This window comes from Lithobates pipiens, unplaced genomic scaffold, assembly GCF_037356315.1.
Source record: "Lithobates pipiens isolate NorthernLeopardFrog02 unplaced genomic scaffold, aLitPip1_a1.2 Scaffold_16, whole genome shotgun sequence".
NCBI classification, from domain to species: domain Eukaryota; kingdom Metazoa; phylum Chordata; class Amphibia; order Anura; family Ranidae; genus Lithobates; species Lithobates pipiens.
The window spans coordinates 434,057,967-434,076,830 of record NW_027507748.1 but is presented as its reverse complement, the minus strand read 5'-3'; the positions used below and the strand labels follow the sequence as shown (position 1 = coordinate 434,076,830).

Sequence of the window (18,864 nt, the reverse complement as noted above, 5' to 3'; positions counted from 1 at the left end):
GACATCACTGATCATATGATCATAGCTCCTGATCACAGGGAGCTATGATCAGTGACAATGTCACTAGTCAGAACGGGGAGGTGCTTGTTTACATTAGTCCGCGGGGGTCGCAATCCTACTCACTTAGCTCGTGGCAGGGTCGCGCGCGTGCCGCCTGCGGCTCGCAAGCGGCCATATGGTGGCAACGTACCTGTATGCCCATTTGCCCAGCTGTGCCATTCTGCCGACGTAAATGTACATGTGGCGGCCGGAAAGTGGTTAATGTCTGGGAACTGAGGAGAGGAATGTTGTCCCATTCTTGCCTGATATATAATTATAACTGCTCCAGAGTCCAGGGTCATCTTTGTTGTATTTTTCATTTCAAGATAGGCCAAATATTGTCAATAGTTAATAGGTTTGGACTGCAGGCAGGCCAGTTAAACATTCAGACTCTTCTACTACGAAGCCATGCTATTGTCATAGATGCAGTATGTGGTTTAGCATTGTCCTGATGAAATATGCAAGGCCTTCCCTAAAAAAGACATCTGGATAGGAGAAAATGCTGCTCTAAAACCTGGATATATCTTTTAGCATTGATAGCGCCTTTCCAGATGTGCAAGATGCCCATTCCACATGCACTAATAAGCCCCCATACTATCAGAAATGCAGGCTTTTGAACTGAGCGTTGATAAAAAGCTGGAAGGTCCCTCTCATCTTTAGTCAGGAGGATGTGGTGCCCATGGTTGCCAAAAAGAATGTCAAATTTTGATCTGTCAAACCACAGAACATTGGGGAAAAATACACTTTTTTAAATTAAAAATAAAATAGTAAAGTTAGCCCAATTTTTTTGTAAATTGATACCCAACATGCTTCAAAATTGCGCCCACTCGTGGAATGGTGACAAACTTTGACCATTAACAATCCATAGGCGACGTTTAAAAATTTCTACAGGTTACCAGTTTTGAGTTACAGAGGGGGTCTTTTGCCATAATTATTGCTCTCGCTCTATTGATCGCGGCGCCCATTTTCATATGCAGGCGTGACTTACGTATGCATTTGCTTCTGCGAGCGAGCTTGGCAGGACAGGGAGTTTTATTTTTTATTTTTCTTATTTATTTTTACACTGTCTTTTAAAAAAAAAAAAAATTTAATAGAAAAAAGCATGACAGGACCTTTTAATGTGAGATCTGGGGTCAAAAAGACCGCAGATCTCACATTTACACATGAAAGCAATAAAATAAAAAGAAATGTCTATCTGAAAGCGGACTGCCCACTGTTTAAAAAGATACTGGGGTCATGGCAGCTATCTGCTGCCATAACCCTGGTATTTAACGTCAAACAGCCGATGTATAACGAAGGCGGGCGGTCTGTAAGTGGTTAAATGTGCCAAGAGAAGACAACAGTGTTTCTGGATCATGTTCAGATATGGTTTCTTCTTTGCATGGTAGAGCTTTACCTTGCATTTTTGGATGGCACTGCAAACTGCTTTCACAGACAGTGATTTTTTTAAGTATTCCTGAGCCCATGCAGTGATATCCATCACAGAATCATGTCTGTTTTATGCAGTTCCGTTTGAGGACCCGAAGATCACGGGAAACAAATATTCAATTTCGGCCTTGCCCCCTGCGCATAGAGATTTTTCCAGATTCTCCGATTTTTTTGATGACATTATGTACTGTAGATGATGATATATTTAAAGTCTTTGCAATTTTACTTTGAGGAAAATTACTCTGACCTGTTCAACAATTTTTAGATTCAGCTTTTCAAAGATTGGTGAACCTCTGCCTAGCTTTACTTCTGAGGCACCCGGATTCTCTGAGATGTTCTTTTTATACCCAATCATGTTACTGGCCTGATGTCAAATAATCAAAATCTTTGCAATATGATCTTCCAGCTCTTTCATTTTTGTACCACTTGCTTTGCCAGCTTTTTTGTTGCCCTGTCCCTACTTTGTGATAAATGTTGCTGAAATCGATATCAAAATTACCTTTTTTTTCATAAAAGAATTTTCCTGTGGACCCATGCATCCTGCCACTGCCCACCCTCAGGCAATGCTGCCATGCCAACTTGCAAAAGTTATAAAGTTAAAAGGGGAGCTTGTGTAGTCTTATGACCCTGGAAAAAAGATAGCATTTTTAGGAAACTCAAGTTCTTTCTTTTCTCAAGAATGGAACTTCCATGATTTTTTTAAGTTGTCTGATGTGATTTATAATAATTTACTTCACCTAAGCTGTAAAGGATAAATTGACCTTTGGGAACATGTTACACGTGCCACCCAATTTTACATGTTCTCAGTGCTGCAGTCACCACCAGCTGCCCCCCACCCCCGTGGCAGCAGTATGGGCAGAAGTTGCCTATACTAGCTGCCACTATTTAAAAACAGTGTGGCTAAACGGGGCTCCGCCCACACAACCACATCATTCAGACACACAGTTTTGTGTATTTTAATGAACTACAAGCCCTGACATCCTTAGAGGCTGTCGGCTTGTAGCTCTCAATGAACTATGAGGGTGCTACGGCAGTTCATTTAGTCTGTCAGGGAGTATTGGCTTACCCGTACGGGATGTACGGTTAAGCTGTTACACTGACAGCGTGCAGGAGACCTGCATGGCATCATCTGCTGATCGCTGGTGCAATGCTTTTGAGGCTCCTGCAACAAAAAATGATAAATGCACATTTTTTTTACCTGCAATAAAAATTTGCATTCATTTTTTTTATTTTTTTTAAGTAAACATCCTTTAAGAAGTAATTTTCAACTCATTTTTCAGGTTAAACTTTTTGAAACCTCCAAACAAGTGCCAGTGTTACTATTTTTATTTTATATCTGTGAATGTTTGGAATCAACATATCATTCCTCCAGTAAAATATGCATTATTATGGTATATCTGTTATCCATTTAATTCTTTAGTTATTTTTAGAATATACTGTTCTAAAATATAACTGAGTGACTGTACCAGGTAAGTAGCTCAAAATGTATAAGGGACAGCATGTTGGCTAAGCAGCTAGCATGTTTATAAAGTTAGCAATGTCAGATTATGTATTTCTTATTTTACTTTAGCTTGGCATAGAGGTTGAATAATTTAAAATAAAATACAATTTGTATTTTAATCTAAGGATTTGTGTCTCTCTTTTGCAGTTCTACAAGTGCTTTCTTCTGCTTTTCCACTGCCATCCTTCTTCGCCTATTGATGGAAAATCTCTGTGCCAATCAAATCTAACAGTAATTCAAATAAACCAAAGACTAAACAGCACTGTGATTGAAACAAAACAAACTCATACACCAGGCAATGCAGAGAAGGTTCCATGTCTACTAAGTAAGGACAAAGAGAGCATATTTGACCCATCACCACAAATCTCAAAAAATAATTCTGTTTTGTGAATGCCATCATTTAACCTAAAACATTTTTTTTTTTAAATGTTACTTAACCAAAGAACTGAAAGCTGTATGTAGTAATGCTGCACTATGAAATGATACACATATGGGTCATTGACATATGCGTTATGAGTACAAACTGTTTTCAAAAACTTCTAAATGTTGATATCAAGGTATGATTGCATATCAGTCTATTGACAGAAACAGACGTTATGAAGTCTTTCCAATTCCCCAATAAAGGGGCTATACACATATAAGCACATTTTGAGATAAATGCTACCCTCTACAGAAGAAAAAATGTGTCAGCAGCAGTAAAGTCTGTTTAATACCATTCAGAAAATAGGTTTGTTATATCGATATGGGGATGCAATACCAGATTTCTCTAAAAGACAAGCTGATGAGCTTTTGCAAACTCCTTGAGCTAACTCTCTTTCTGAAGCATTTCTTAAAAAATCATTTAGCATGACTAGGTAAGTTGAAACAGCAGCTTGAATGAAACCCCATGCAATGCTTGTTGCTCCAATGCATATAAATTTGTTTTGGACAGAGAAGACATTTGCATTGGTAGCCATATTTTGTGTTGTAAATGTGACTTACAGTATAAAGGTACCATGATGGTGTTACACTACAGTCACCATCTTACTTTCTCTACTGAGATTATTGCAGTATTGCAAGGAGCAAAGATCCAAGCACAATGCACAATATCCATAGCAGCTAAGTAAAATCCATCCTGGTATGACTTTAGTTAAGGGAATGCTGACTGCTGTGGGTTTCTGTACTGCGCTTACACTCTTTATTTACTATGTCTCTGTGTGTGTGTTTTAATTGTTACATTGTAATACATTTCTATAAAAGGTGACAGCAGAAAAAAAAAAAAAGTGTAAAGCATTGTAAACCTAAAGTAGAACTATAGACAAAGGGAGGGTTATAACCCTGTAAGGTTTATTTTTGCAATCTTTGTCCCATTGGGGAAAATTAACCTTTACTTCCTATCCCACAGTCAAACAGGAAGTGAGAGGAAATCCCTGCAAATTAGGGGAATCTTTTGGGGACCCTCCGAACTAGTGACCCTATTGGAAGATTTCCACTCTATTACTTTTCTGGGGACAACACAAAATGTGGGATTTTTTTTTTACTTTCACTTCCAATGATAATGGTAAACAGGACAAATAGATAGGATGGATCTCCTTAACGAGGGCACAGACAGCAATAATAACTGACAGGTGTTCTAATTTACCTCCCCTCTATCCAAAACTCAAAAAAAATTGTTGCCTTTAATTATAATTTATGTATATATTGAAATAATTTTTAAACACTGAAAATGTATGAAGATTTAGGACATTTGATGCCATGTCATGCCATGTTTAAAGAGTATTTGGATGAGCTACTTTTGTTAAGTTTACTGAAAAACTATTTTGATGTAATTATGTTACTTTACACTTTATGTTTGCTGTGAAATTATGTTTGTGAAGTATCAAATTTAATGTACTTATTTTTAGGTATTCCTTCTAATTAAATTGCAGGTCGGTTCGTTTTAGAATACTACATGATAAACCACCTAGAGAGCGTAGGTTTTTGTTTGTTGACAGCTCTTTTTTTTGTCTGTTGACAGAAGCACGGAATGTTCTACAGTATATTAAATGCAAAGAGAACATCCTGAATAAGTATGAAGTAAAAAAAGAAATGGTATACTGGAAAATACTATTTACACAAAGCTGAGGTGGTTCACATATATCACATTTGTCTAAAAATATAAACCTTTGACTCCCTTTGATCAATACAACAAGAAAACGTTAAATACATCACTGCTGTACCTCCCTCTACTGAATAAAGCTGCACCTGTTTACTTCTCTAGTGATTGCTAGTATTGCTTGGTCAGTGCCAAATATGTGAGCAGTGAAACATATCCAAACTTGATTTTCTAGCCAATATTCACTGAAAAAGTAAATAGAACTAGTTGTTAATTAAAGGGGATTCACTGTCAATCAGTGCCAATTTTTGTTTGCATGACTGAAAACCCCCCCCCTGTAGTTTGGGCATTATCCCCCACATAAAACCAAGACATGTAACAGCCATGTACTTAATCAGCCATTGATTATTTGTATGTGGTAAGAGAGATTCCAGTAAAGAAAAAGTAAATTGTTCCTTCCGTAATGAACTCTACTATTTATTCCTTACATATAAATCAGTTTTAAAAGATAAATCACAAGTAAGTTCAGCAAAAGTAACCCCTGTTTGCAGAGTTGCATGACAAAATATTTGAGATGAGATCTATAGTTATATCTGCTAGTGTTTATTTTTAGTATATGTGTTGTTATTGATGTCTTGTAATGATATCTTTTTAAAAGTGTTTTTCATATATGCCCCATGTGAGTCTTCTTAAGTGTCCATTGATGAATACATTGTGTGAAAAGCATTATAATCAGACCCTAAGTGTTTTCAATGCTATCTTTTCTTTCTTTGGTGAAAACTTCCCTCAATTATTTAAACTAAAAATCACTTGTGACCAGGACGTGATTAAAATCTCTCCAACTGGGACACAGACATTAATAAAAACCCGAGGCACCAACTCTTTCAAAAATGGTTACATTTTTAGCACACAGTAACTGCACTTTGCTTTGTCTCATTAAATAAGCCCATTACAATTATAACATTGCATGTACTGCTACACGTGGGCCAAATCAATATAACCACTTATTTCTTCTCACTGTCTTTCTTGCAGCAAAATGGATTTAAACAACTGCAATTACAGAAAACACATTGCTTTTATATTCTGAAATGTTCATTTTATCAACCAAACAAGGTGTCTTATTTTTAGAAATTGTTTGTTGAGTCTACTTTCTTATAACCCTTGCTTGGGCAAGCAAGAACTGGACATTTTGGCTGGGGCTTTCGTTGATAATGAATATGTGTATTTAAGAATAACCACATATGATCCTCAGGTGTCATCTATTGCTAACTGTAAACCTTACTCTAAAACTATCCTCTCCTCTAACTTGAACTCTTAAAGTAAACTTTCCCATTTCCCACTCAATCCACCCCAACCCCTAAACTTAAACCTTAAGGTAAGCCAAAAACAAACAAAAAAGATACAATGTGAAATATGCTTCCTTTTAGATTTAATAAAAACATTCAAATTTGGAACAGAAAACTTAAGTGATAGAGTTTGTTAAGGACATTTACAGGCATTACTTAAAACCAAAATAACTACAATGTTAATTTTTTGTAAGGGCTAACTCACTTATTGTTTTTAAATACAGTGCTATAATTCAGTTGTGATCAGGCTTTGGATATTCAAATCTTTAAATAACAAGCAGTAAATGGGTTTAAAACAAGCACTCACTAACCAGTGTAGCTGCAGGCACTATGGAGTAATACATTTTCTCTAAGCCCTGAAGTTACCCAAGCAGCTCAGCTCTACCCTTTCAGAGCCCCTTCTCTGTGTTTACATTATATATTGGAAGGCTCAAAATCTGCTGAAGAAAGTTAAAGAAGCTGCTGAAAGAAGTATGTGAAATAATCCAGTGTGTGTTTTAAACCTCAATTACTGCTTCATGAGAATATGTAAATACTTGAATGTCCATAGCCTGACTGCAGGTTCCATTTAATGCTCACGGATCCCACTACAGCAAAGTGAAACCTGCTAAGGACAATGGGTGCAAGTATCACAGCAAACTGCCTGTAGCTAGGAGTGTTGGCACTCAGAAAGAGTCAACTATCTTCTAAGACAGCCTTGTGATCTATCAAGAAATCAGAACTCATGGCATACAGTGCATGTTTTGCAGGTCATTTCATATATACACAGGTGAAGTACGCAGGGCCTTAACAATGCAATTTACCTACTGTACCTATGTGGATATCCACATGAACTGCTGGTGGGCCTTCCAGGATTGGGAAAATAGTTTTAGGTTATTGCACAGTATTACATATAGAGCATTTTTGTACAGGAGTTTAGGAGAGCTTAGAAGCTTTTAAGAGAGTTTAGGAACATTCAGCATTTTTTTCTGCCACAAAACTCTTCTCAAAAAAACAAACCAGAAGGGTTTTTTCCTGCCTCTAAACGCTGAGCCTAAAATATGCCTGTAATCGTCTTAATGTGCATGGACACATAGGATAACACTGAGCTACTTCTACGGGCAAAAAGCAAAACTCCTGTAGAAGCAGCTTTTCTTTAATGAAGATGACAACCACCTGAAGTTCACATATTTCTATCCTGACATATTCCTTTTAAGAATTTATAATCAGAATAAATCCAAGCTGCATCAGTCTAATGCTATGCAACTCTCAAAAAGAGCAGTCTGTATTGGTTGTAGCCACATCCTGTTTTAAAGATCAAACATTAACACACTAGTTTAAAACTATTTACATGACTCCCCATGTTTACCAGAATGGGTTACAAAATTGTATAATGTAGCTTTTCTTTGTCAAAATAAAATTTTACAAAAACCTGAAACATCTGAAGTGTCTGTAAATTCTTCAAAAATCTCACTGTAGCACATATTGTACTAAACAGTACCCTAAACCTAAGCACAGTATAATGGAAAATAGCTGAATACAACCTCACTTGAAATTCAATAGACTATACAACAATTTAACCATTGAGATTAACAATATACCGAAAAAAAATGTTTTCAGACAAGTGTTTTAGCACTGCTTTTTAACTGTACATTGACACATTTTACATTTTATTCCACAGGTCTCATGTGAATGTTAGAAGGGTGTTTAGTGACAATAGAATTACTAATCGGCCCTTTACAATGAAGCCCTGCATCAAGGCATGTCAGGGCATGCCTGTATCTGCTGCATGCCCTTGCTCAGTGGACCATAACATGTTACTGAAAAATTAGGTAGAAGTAGTAAGACCCATTCCTTTGCTTGGTGAATGCAGTTCAGGAGTAAGATGTGCTGCTGGACCTTGGGCACCTGTGATTGGTCCAGTTACAAGCATATGCAATCAGCCTGAGAGCAGAGCTCAAGGTTTGTCTATTAGACTTCTCAACATGCTGTCAAGTTGACATTAACAAACTTGAAAATGGCAATAAAAAGGCTTTTACACTTTGATTAAACAGTGACTCTTGTGTTGAAATACTACATGAACAAGACCCAAATTCATATAAAATATCTATATACAGTATAAAATGGTACAATGAGTGCTGTCATACATTAGCTGAGAATTTTCATCTACATACAGTAGCTCAGCAAGTGGGATGTTATCAACTACACTGTCATTAACCAGAATGCTAGAAACCGGAATGAGTAAATTCTTGAGTTTTCACTTTGCTGAAATTTGGACTAGAACTGGGACATGTCAGCAAAAAGTTTTCAAAGCAAATGGGAAAGGTAAAATGGTTGCAAACCCTCACATGCACTCAGTGACATGACTAGCATGAGGTAAAACACAAAGATGAAACAAATCCTCCTATAAAAGTTGTAGCTGTGTATCTGCAGCCATTTCTTCTGTAGATTGTTCTGAAAACCACACACACAGAGGAGTTCTCTTTAGTTCTAGGAGCAGGGGGCGGGAATCTGAAGTCTTGACACAGCGGACAGCTCTGAGCCTGATTGTGGGGAAGGGACACACCCCCTTCACACAGAAGGAGAACAAGTACAGCTGTGGCTAACAATCACGCATGTTGAGTGCTGCAGCTCCCTCCCTCATCGCAATGGTTTACAACAACTTCAAAGTGATTGTAAACTCTCACATATGCCCAGTGAAGTGAACGGCCTCAGATGATACACAGGAATGGAACAAATCCTTCTACATAGGTTTTACATATAGTTACATAGTCAGGTTGAAAAAAGAGTCCATCCAGGTCAACCAAAAAATACAATCCCATATGCACAGACCCATAACCACAGTTGATCCAGAGGAAGGTGTCAAACCCCAGCAACGCATGCTCCAAATTGCTACAGCAGGGGACAAAAATTCCTTCCTGATCCCCCGAGAGGCAATCAGATTTTCCCAGGATCAACTTTACCTTTACATGTCAGTACCCACTTATATGATATTATGTACATTTAGGAAAGATTCCAGGCCGTTTTTAAAGCAATCTACTGAGCTGGTCAGAACCACCTCTGGAGGGAGTCTATTCCACATTTTCACAGCTCTTACTGTGAAGAAACCTTTCCGTATTTTGGAGATTAAATCTTTTTTCCTCTAGATGTAAAGCGTGCCCCCTTGTCCTCTGTGATGACCTTAAAGTGAATAACTCAACACTAAGTTCATTATAAGGACCACTTATGTATTTGTACATGTTGATCATATCCTCCCTTAATCTCCTCTTCTCAAGAAACCATGAATTCAGTTCCTCTAATCTTTCCTCATAGCTGAGCTCTTCCATGTCTCTTATCAGTTTGGTTGCCCTTCTCTGCACTTTCTCCAGTTCCTTGATATCCTTTTTTGTGAACTGGTGCCCAAAACTGAACAGCATATTCCAGATGAGGTCTTACTAATGATTTGAACGGGGCAAAATGATATCTCGCTCTCTGGTGTCCATACCCCTCTTAATACATTAAAAGACTTTGCTAGCTTTGGAAATTACAGCTTGGCATTGCATGCTATTATTGAGCTTATGATCTACCAAAACCCATAGATCCTTCTCCACTATGGATTCCCCAAGTTGTACTCCCCCCTAGTATGTATGATGCATGCCTATTCTTAACCCCCAAGTGCATAACTTTACATTTATCAACATTAAACCTAATTTGCCACTTAATTGCCCAATTAGTGCATTGAGGTCAGCTTCTAAATTGGAAACATCCTCTTAGGATGTTATTCCACTTCATAGCTTGGTGTCATCTGCAAAGACAGAAATGGTACTTTTAATCCCAGACCCTAAATCATTTATAAAGATAGTAACCACATGCAGACTGCCACACATCGATTTACGCTGGCAGAATGGCACAGGCAGGCCAAAGGGCGTACCCGTACGTCCCTTTGAAATTCTCACCTAGCAGGTGCACCGTGGAAGCATGCCCGCGGTTTCAGCAAACTTGATGTTTGCCAGTGGCCCGTGATTGCGGCGAGGACAGGCAGAACGGGAAGGGAAGATGCCTAAATAAGGCATTTCCCTGTTCTGCCTAGTAACATAACAGGGATCTACTGCTCCCTGTCATCAGTTAGATACACTGAGGGAGCACACTTAACCCCTTGATTGCCCCCTATTGTTTAACCCCTTCCCTGCCAGTGACAATTATACAGTAATCGTGGCTATTTTTAGCTCGGATCTCTGTATAAACGTCAATGGTCCCAAAATAGTGTCAAAAGTGCCCGATCTGTCCGCCACAATGTCCCAGTGGCTATAAAAATTGCAGATTGCCACCATTACTAATAAAAAAAATAATAATAAAAATGCCATAAATCTATCAGAGGTGATCAAATACCACCAAAGACAGCTGTATTTTTTGGGAAAAAAGAACGTCAATTTTGTTTGGGTACAGCGTTGCACGACCACACAATTATCAGCTAAAGAAATGCAGTACCGAATCCCAGAAAACGCTCTGGTCAGGATGGGGGTAAATCCTTCTGGGGCTGAAGTGGTTAAAATGTAAGGGTCCCAACACTGAACCTTGGGGTATACCACTGACAAACTTAGAGCATTCAGAGTAAGAATCATTAACCACTACTCTCTGAATTCGGTTTTATAGCCAGTTTTCTATTCATTTACAAATTGATATTTCCAAGCCTGTAGACTTTACCTTACATATTAGTCATGTGTGGGGAACTGTGTCAAATGCTTTTGCAAAATCCAAGTATACCACCTCCACAGCTACCCCTCTGTCTAAGGTTTTACTTACCTCTTCATAAAAAATACATCAGGTTTGTTTGACAACTTCTGTCTTTCATGAATCCATGCTGTCTGTTGCTTTTTTTCCAGCAAGAACTCATCTATGTGGTCTTTTATTAAACACTCCAATATCTTTCTGACTATAGAAGTTAAACTAACAGGTCTATAGTTACTTGGTAAAGACTTTGTTCCCTTTTTAAATATGGGTACCGCATTAACCTTATGCCAATCCAGTGGTACCATTGCAATCATTAATGAGTCTCTATAAATTAGAAACAATGGCTTTGAAATGACAGAGCTCAATTCTTTTAGGATCCGTGGGTAAGATGCCATCTGGTGCAGGTGCTTTATCCACCTTTATTCTGTCTAAACTTTTCAGAACCCTATCACTTTTGAGCCATTGTGTCAATACCATCCCCATTATGGACATGAGCTCCCCTGTGCTCCTTTGTATACACAGACCCGAAGAAAGTATTTCATACATTTTTCTTCTTTTTGTCTCCAGTCACCCAGTCTAGATTATTTTGTAAAGGGCCTACATGCTCACACCTGATCTTTTTACTGTTAATATATTTAAAGAATGTTTTGGGGTTTGTCCTACTATCTTTTGCAATCTGCTGTTCGTTTTGAATTTTTGCATCCTTGATTTCTTTTTTACATTTTCAGTTATATTCTTAGGAAAAATGTAAATGATGATAATGTTCCTTCATTTTTTTAAAGTTATTTTCTTATTATTTATAGCCATTTTAAATTTAGCCGTGAGCCACATAGGTTTTATTTTTAGCCTTTTAACCTAATTGCCCATTATACGTTGCAGTGAGTTTGCATACAATCTTTTTGAAGAATTCCCAAGTTTTACATGGTTAGCTGCAGTCCTCTCATCTCTAAACCCCTTCAAAAGGGCAGAATAGTGTTACAATCTTTCTTCATCTGTCAGGAGCACAGAGGAGGGGAGAGGAAAGGCTTCAGTAACATTTTGTGAGAGCTGATTGGAGGAAAGGCACACACCCCCTACACACAGCAGAAGAACTGTGTTCTGAATAGACAAGCTGTCTGCTTTTCTCAAATTCCATGACTGAGGTTTACAACCACGTTAACTACTTAACAACCAGACGCTGCAGTTGTACTGGAGCAGGTTGGCTCTCCTGCACGAATCGCCGTCATTGTACTTCGAGGGCGTACGCGGCAATCTGCCCATTTGCTAGCGAGGGAGCCAATTGGCAGGTCCAGTGGACTCGATGTCCACCGGCCACCTGCCATCGATCCACAGAGAGGCAGAACGGGGATCTGCCAGTGTAAATAAACAGATCCCCATTCCATTAGGGGAGTAGAGTGAGACTAGTCCTAGTAATTACGAACAGCGATCTCTCTCTACTCCCTTTCAGTCCCCTCCCCCCACAGTTAGAAAGCACCTCCCTAGGGAGCATTTAACCCTTTGATCACCTCTGGTGTTAACCCCTTCCCTGCCAGTGTCATTTCTACAGTAATCTGATGCTGTATAAATGTCATTGGTCCGAAAAAAGTGTCAAAAGTGTCCGATCTGTCCACTACAATGTCGCAGTCCTGCTAAAAATCGCAGATCACCGGCATTACTAGAAAAGAAAAAAATGGCATAAATGGCATAAATCTAGCCAATATTTTGTAGATGTGATAACTTTTGCGCAAACCAATCAATATACGCTAATTGGGATTTTTCTTACCAAAAATATGTAAAAGAATACATATTGGCCTAAACTAACGAAGAATTTATTTTTTTTTACATTTTTTGGGATATTTATTATAGCAAAAAGTTAAAAATATTGTTTCCCCCCCCCCAAAATTGTCGTTTTTTTGGTTATAGTGCAAAAAATAAAAATCGCAGAGGTGATCAAATACCACCAAAAGAAATCTCTATTTGCAGGAAAAAAAGGACATCAATTTTGTTTGGGTACAGCATCGCACGACTGCACAATTGTCCTTTAAATCAACGCAGTGCCGTATTGAAAAAAATGGCCTGGTTTTTAAGGTGGAGAATCGGTCCTTAAATTGTTATGGTAGTTTTGGCGTGTATTGAAGGGGACAATGGGAATTAAATGTATTTGCAGAGTTCAGAAAACTTGTTTCAACTATCCTGTACCAGCCCTTGTGGCAGAAATTGCTAACCCTAATGCTAACGGTAATCCTAACCATAATGTTAGCACTGTCATTGGATACACTGTACATGGCTTGGTTTATTTGTTGTTTCTCAATAAAGCCATGCCATCATCCATTCATCAGTAGTACATCAACAGTAGTAATCCATCAACAGTAGTTGACTAACAACTAGGAGCACTGGACACACCTAGCTTTAAAGAGGAACTTTTTGTTTAGCTAATTCCATCTAGCAGTGCACATAGAAAAACTAGAGATGTTGCATGGTGAGAAAATCTGTCATTTCATAAGTTTGGCAAAATCGGTTGCTCATTCCTATCCAGAAGTCTGGGTTCCTTTTCACATAAAATTACGTTCCTTTATGTAAATTACATAGTTTAAAACAGAGCAAGGCTGAACAATGTTTGAAATAGGACATAATTTAGAATTCAAAATGCTCCATAGAAATATAAGGTTTTCTGCAACAGTTAAAAGTAATCCCACTTTTGTGAAAAAAATACAAAATAAAAAAAGAATATAGCTTATATAATTGCTACACAAGCCATGTTGTAGTCTGAAGCTGCTGTTACTTTCTGCAACAACTAGTGCAGTATTTCAACCTGAAGGCATTTGGTACACTGTTGGTGTGCAAAATGCCCCCACAAATGTAATTTCCAGATTACGCTGATTTTCCTAGAGGTCTGCACTAAGATACAAGTCTGATTTTAGGCACCGCCTGCAATAGAACTTTCAGTTTTTGGGGGTGGGGGTATTCTCCAAAGGTACATACTTCTAAAGGGATGCAGACCCTGCTGCTTTTCTCATTAGAATACTGAGAGTGCACCAACTGAGTGAGCTATAATGAACCAGACCCTCCTATTCAGAATCCGTTTTGCAACAGTCTACAAAGGACATGGTAAAACAAACAGCTATTTCTTCAGAGCAGAAACACTTAGAAATCTGCAGCAAAGTTTGTTACAAATCTTTGCAATATGCATTGATCATCCGGGGTGGGGGGGGGGGGGGGGAATTAAGCAAATAAATACATTCCTTGAATTTATCCTAGTAAAATGTACTGACTAGCAGCAAATGTTGTGAACTGAACAGAATGTATTATAATCATACTGTATTATTATAACAGCTTTAAAAAGTAAACAATGGTGTGTATGTTTCATTGAATTAGAATTTGTAAAAAAAGAAGTATAGAGAATCTTTCCATTTGTTCTCTGCTTTACTACCGTAATTATGATTCATGACTAATTAGCCTAATGTGTAAACACTAATCTATATTCCTTTGTCCTGTTCAACTCACTGCATTCCAAATACACCTTAGGGCACTGTAACCTTGTGGAATGTTAATTGATACCAACACTTATTCGACTTGTCCCATTAACAAAATATTCCACCACTCACTTGCGGTAGCAAGCTTTAATTTTGTGTGGGATAATTATTTTCTGATCAATAGTGCCCATTACGTATTCTACTTGAGGATATAAAGCTAAAGGCTGCATTGTGTCGTCACTGAAGTACATGCTGTAATTAATTAGTATGCCAAACACACCTACCAATGAAACCAGATGATGGAGGGTTCGGTTGTATCTTCTCTTCACTGTTCTCTTGGATGATTTTCCACAGTTCCCATGTGAACTTTGGGTGAAGAATATAAAATGGCTGGTCAGGATTTTTTTTCCGATGTTGCTCATAAGGTGGGAAAAGATTGTAGTCTGGTTTGTGATACCACTACGACAGAAAGGCAGAGAAATATCTAAGCTGCTGAAAACATAGATGCTGGTCAAACCAGCGCTCCAGCAAAACACGCAAAGGCCCCTTAACATCTATAGGGCATAAAGGTGGCAGCAATGACAGTAGTGGGGTGAGATTGCAGAAGAATGTCAGAAAACACAACATTACATAGTAAAGTGAGTGACAGCCTATATACATTCTATTTGTTGCACTGTTGGGAACACAATTATAATGCCCATAAAATGCTGAACCTGCAATGGGAAAATAAGGATTTCTCTGACAATGTGTTACTTCTGTAGGTCCAGGACACCAATTAGCTATTAGCACAATGCAATCCAATCAGAACCTCACCACCAAACCTGTCCCTAGCTCTGGGCACAGGATTTGTAACCTTCAGTACTGGTATTGACAGAGCTCAGAATAGGAAATCTATGAGCACAAAATCTGGCACTATGTAAGTTTGGTGATAATTTGTATCCAGGCCGTAGTACATCTTTAACAGCTCTGCATTTCCACAGCAAGTCTGAAACCCCAAGTATAATTTTGCACACAGGCTGCTACCACTACTCCTGGTGGTTGTCTTTCAGTGGAGAAGTAAAGTGGTATTAAACCCAAAACCAAAAACTGAATATATGGCAGCTTACCAATCATTAGATGTGGTGGCTGCATTAGTTTTCTTTTCTTTGTCTTTTTCCCCTCTGTTTTCTCCTGGTGATCTGGTCAGTAACACACCTCCTGTATTAGTGAGACATCACTCTGAATGAATGAGAACTGGAGGCACAGCAGAAAGCAGCATTGTAAGTCGGGGGGGGGGGGGGGTAGTGTTAAATGTATTATCAGATTTTGATATACTAACAATTTGAAGTCAAACTCCAGCTCACACTTTTATAAGCAGTTACGGCAAGCAGTTGTTTTGCTTTTGGGATAAAGGTTTTGCACAAATAAATAAAAGTTGATCATTCAATCACCCCTGCCAAAGTTAAGTGGTTTGTCTCATCCATGTAAACTGCTACATTCTGCTGGAGAGTTTGTGCTGTGAAAAACAACAGACATGCTAGCTGGATTATCAGATGAAAATAGAAGAAGGCAAGCCTAAAAAGGGAATCTAGAATTGGTAAGCTGCAATATAATAAGTGTTTGCTTTTGGGTTTCATACTGCTTTAATTTGACATTGGCATCTCAAGCCTATAAATATAATTTAATACACTGCTAAAAAAAATATTACAAAGATACCTATATTAGAAAGTTATTGCTGAAAAATGAATCATACCATATGAAGATCAGCATAATATGGAGAAGGATCCCATGCAACTAAGGTAACCTCTTTATATAACGAGCTGTCTGTAAAATGATGATTTGGGTTGGTAAGGATCTGCAGATAAAATAGAAGCATGCTTAAATCATTTGCTGTGTTTAATACAGAGTAAACATTAAAGAGCATAAGCTATGCCAAATTCAAATGCCTCATTTAAAGGGTAGTTTCACCACCAGAAGATCCATAGTTTGTTTTCAATACATTTTATTGCTACAATAAAGCAAAATATTACATATTTGGAACGATTTCAAAACATATTAATAATATACAGTGAGTACAAAATCTGAAGCACTGGTCATGTCTATAGTATATTCCTCATGAGAGTAAATGTTAAGGCAATGTGATCTATGTTCCCATGAAGGTAACACCGCAAATTTCAAATATTCATTTTTTTTTTAAATATGGGGATTATAGTTGTTGTAAGGTGTTGGAAAGGCTTAAAAGGTGTATTTTTTTAAGGAATTATAAAATAGTTAAATCTAAACATGGTAAAGCTAATAGTGTTGTGTGAGAGGTTAAATGAAATGTAATATAATAAAATATAGGGCATCAGGAGATTGGTGAATGGGAGAAAAGAAGGGCAGAAACAGACATAAGGAGGTTTGGGTAAATGGGGGGCATGAGAAAGTATATAGGGGGAGAGTTGTGTTCCCCTTGGGACCTGTCTAGAGCATTGTAGGCATATAGTGATAGATATGTAATTCAGGGGAACCATATATTTTAGATTGTTTTGTTATATCATTAAGTAAAGAGTTGAGCTTCTCTTTAGTCATTATTGTTGTCAATTTTAATTTGATATGTACAAAATTGATTAATGGGGATAGTGCAATTGTAATTTTCACAGTTAAAAATAAAGTTGCCTTTTGCGTTTAGGGAGACTTGCATTTTTTGGGGCCAATGAAGACCTATGTTGGGGGATTTGATAAAATAAAGATAAAGAAGAGATTGTAGCTGCAAATCCAGATTTTCCAGGCCTTATGGCAGGGCAAAGGGATGCATGGCCAGGCTTCATAAACACCAGTTTATTTGGGTGAAGTTAACTAAAATCAGCAAAAGATATGCAACATGGCCAGTTATTATATAAAGCCATAGATCCGTCAGCTGGGGTATCCTCAGTAATCTGTTAGCACCAACAAACATAAATGTCATTGTCCAAATCTAGCCAATTATCTCATATCTCTTGGTACTTTCATTCTAATAATGTTTATTGTGGTTGAAGCCACAGTACATGAAACAAGCTATTTTAGAATTTGGCTTAGAAACAGTCTTTTCATGCAAAATATATTTATTAGTTAAATAGAGTTTAACATAATTGAAATATTCTTTATATTTGAGATTATCCCTATGCGCTGTTAATAATGAATTCAAATTTATGTTAAGGGGCTTAGGTAACATCTCTTTATGTCACACATTCCCACTCACTGTGCAGCACATAAAAATGTATCTGTGTAGAGGAGACAATAAGAAATAAGCTGACATCATGATAGTAGTACAAGTGTGGAGCATAGCATACAACAGAAAACACCACCCAAAACAGATAAGTCATATAGCGTTCAGTTTCTGGTTAGTTTTCTAAAGGCACCATACCTTTTAGATTAACATACTGTATATATTTTTGCTAAGCAATGTTGTTATAAAACTTTGAACAGATTCTTCATATATTTAAAGTGGACTTAAACCCATCAATTTAATGGCATGTCTTAAATGATATCTGTTACATTTACTCATATAGCTATGTAAGCTCTGAACTGTCAAGTCTTTAAATGGCTGGTATCACAACTGATCAAACGTGCAGCACCATGGCAATTGTGGATGAAAACGAGGCTAAGGTGGTAGCTTCCTTGGCTGTAGGAGGATTTAATTTAAACATGTATCACTAATGGGCATAGACAGAGTGAGAAGGGTAAAATTATCCTGCCACTAAAGGGTCAAAAGAAGATGCTTTATACTTACCTTTCTAGCTGTCTGTGTTTTGAATTTCTTCTTTGTAGCTAATCCCAGGCTTCTGCAGGTATCTACTTCTGGATGTGTTGAATAAAGGTTCATCCCGCCACAGGCTATGGTTCCTCATGCACAATGGGGTGTAAGGAAAATGCAGGGGGTGCAGGTTGCAGGGTAATTGGAACCCTGGGGTGCAGAGTGAGGTATGGGGGGGGGGGCGGAGTGTAGAATGTAAGGTGGTGGGAAATGCAGGGGTTCATGAATGTAGCGTACTATCAGGGCTGGGCTCAGCCCATCCTTCTCTGAGCTGGCCGCTCAGCCATTGGCTAATTGCCAGCTCCTACAGTGGTGTGAAAAAGTGTTTGCCCCCTTCCTCATTTCCTGTTCCTTTGCATGTTTGTCACACTTAAGTGTTCCGGAACATCAAACCAATTTAAACAATAGTCAAGGACAACACAAGTAAACACAAAATGCAATTTGTAAATGAAGGTGTTTATTATTAAAGCTGAAAAAAAATCCAAACCATCATGGCCCTGTGTGAAAAAGTGATTGCCCCCCTTGTTAAAACATACTATAACTGTGGTTGTCCACACCTGAGTTCAATTTCTCTAGCCACA

General features: G+C 38.0%; 2 protein-coding genes across 3 annotated transcripts in view; one reads left to right on the top strand and one right to left on the bottom strand.

Annotated features, from left to right (window-relative positions):
• LOC143983200 (pinopsin-like) overlaps positions 1 to 7,805 on the top strand; it is a 343,478-nt gene extending 335,673 nt beyond the window's left edge. Inside the window, exon 5 of the mRNA XM_077482628.1 lies at positions 3,116 to 7,805. Within this exon, the coding sequence (XP_077338754.1) occupies positions 3,116 to 3,358 (243 nt within the window). The 3' untranslated portion in view covers positions 3,359 to 7,805. The remainder of the gene's footprint in view (positions 1 to 3,115) is intronic.
• ST6GAL2 (ST6 beta-galactoside alpha-2,6-sialyltransferase 2) overlaps positions 1 to 18,864 on the bottom strand; it is a 235,891-nt gene that overhangs the window by 13,685 nt on the left and 203,342 nt on the right. For both annotated transcript variants that reach the window (XM_077482626.1, XM_077482627.1), the window contains 2 exons: positions 16,262 to 16,363; positions 14,814 to 14,988 (listed from right to left, as the gene is read on the bottom strand). In XM_077482626.1, coding sequence (XP_077338752.1) covers positions 14,814 to 14,988; positions 16,262 to 16,363 — 277 coding nt within the window. The remainder of the gene's footprint in view (positions 1 to 14,813; positions 14,989 to 16,261; positions 16,364 to 18,864) is intronic.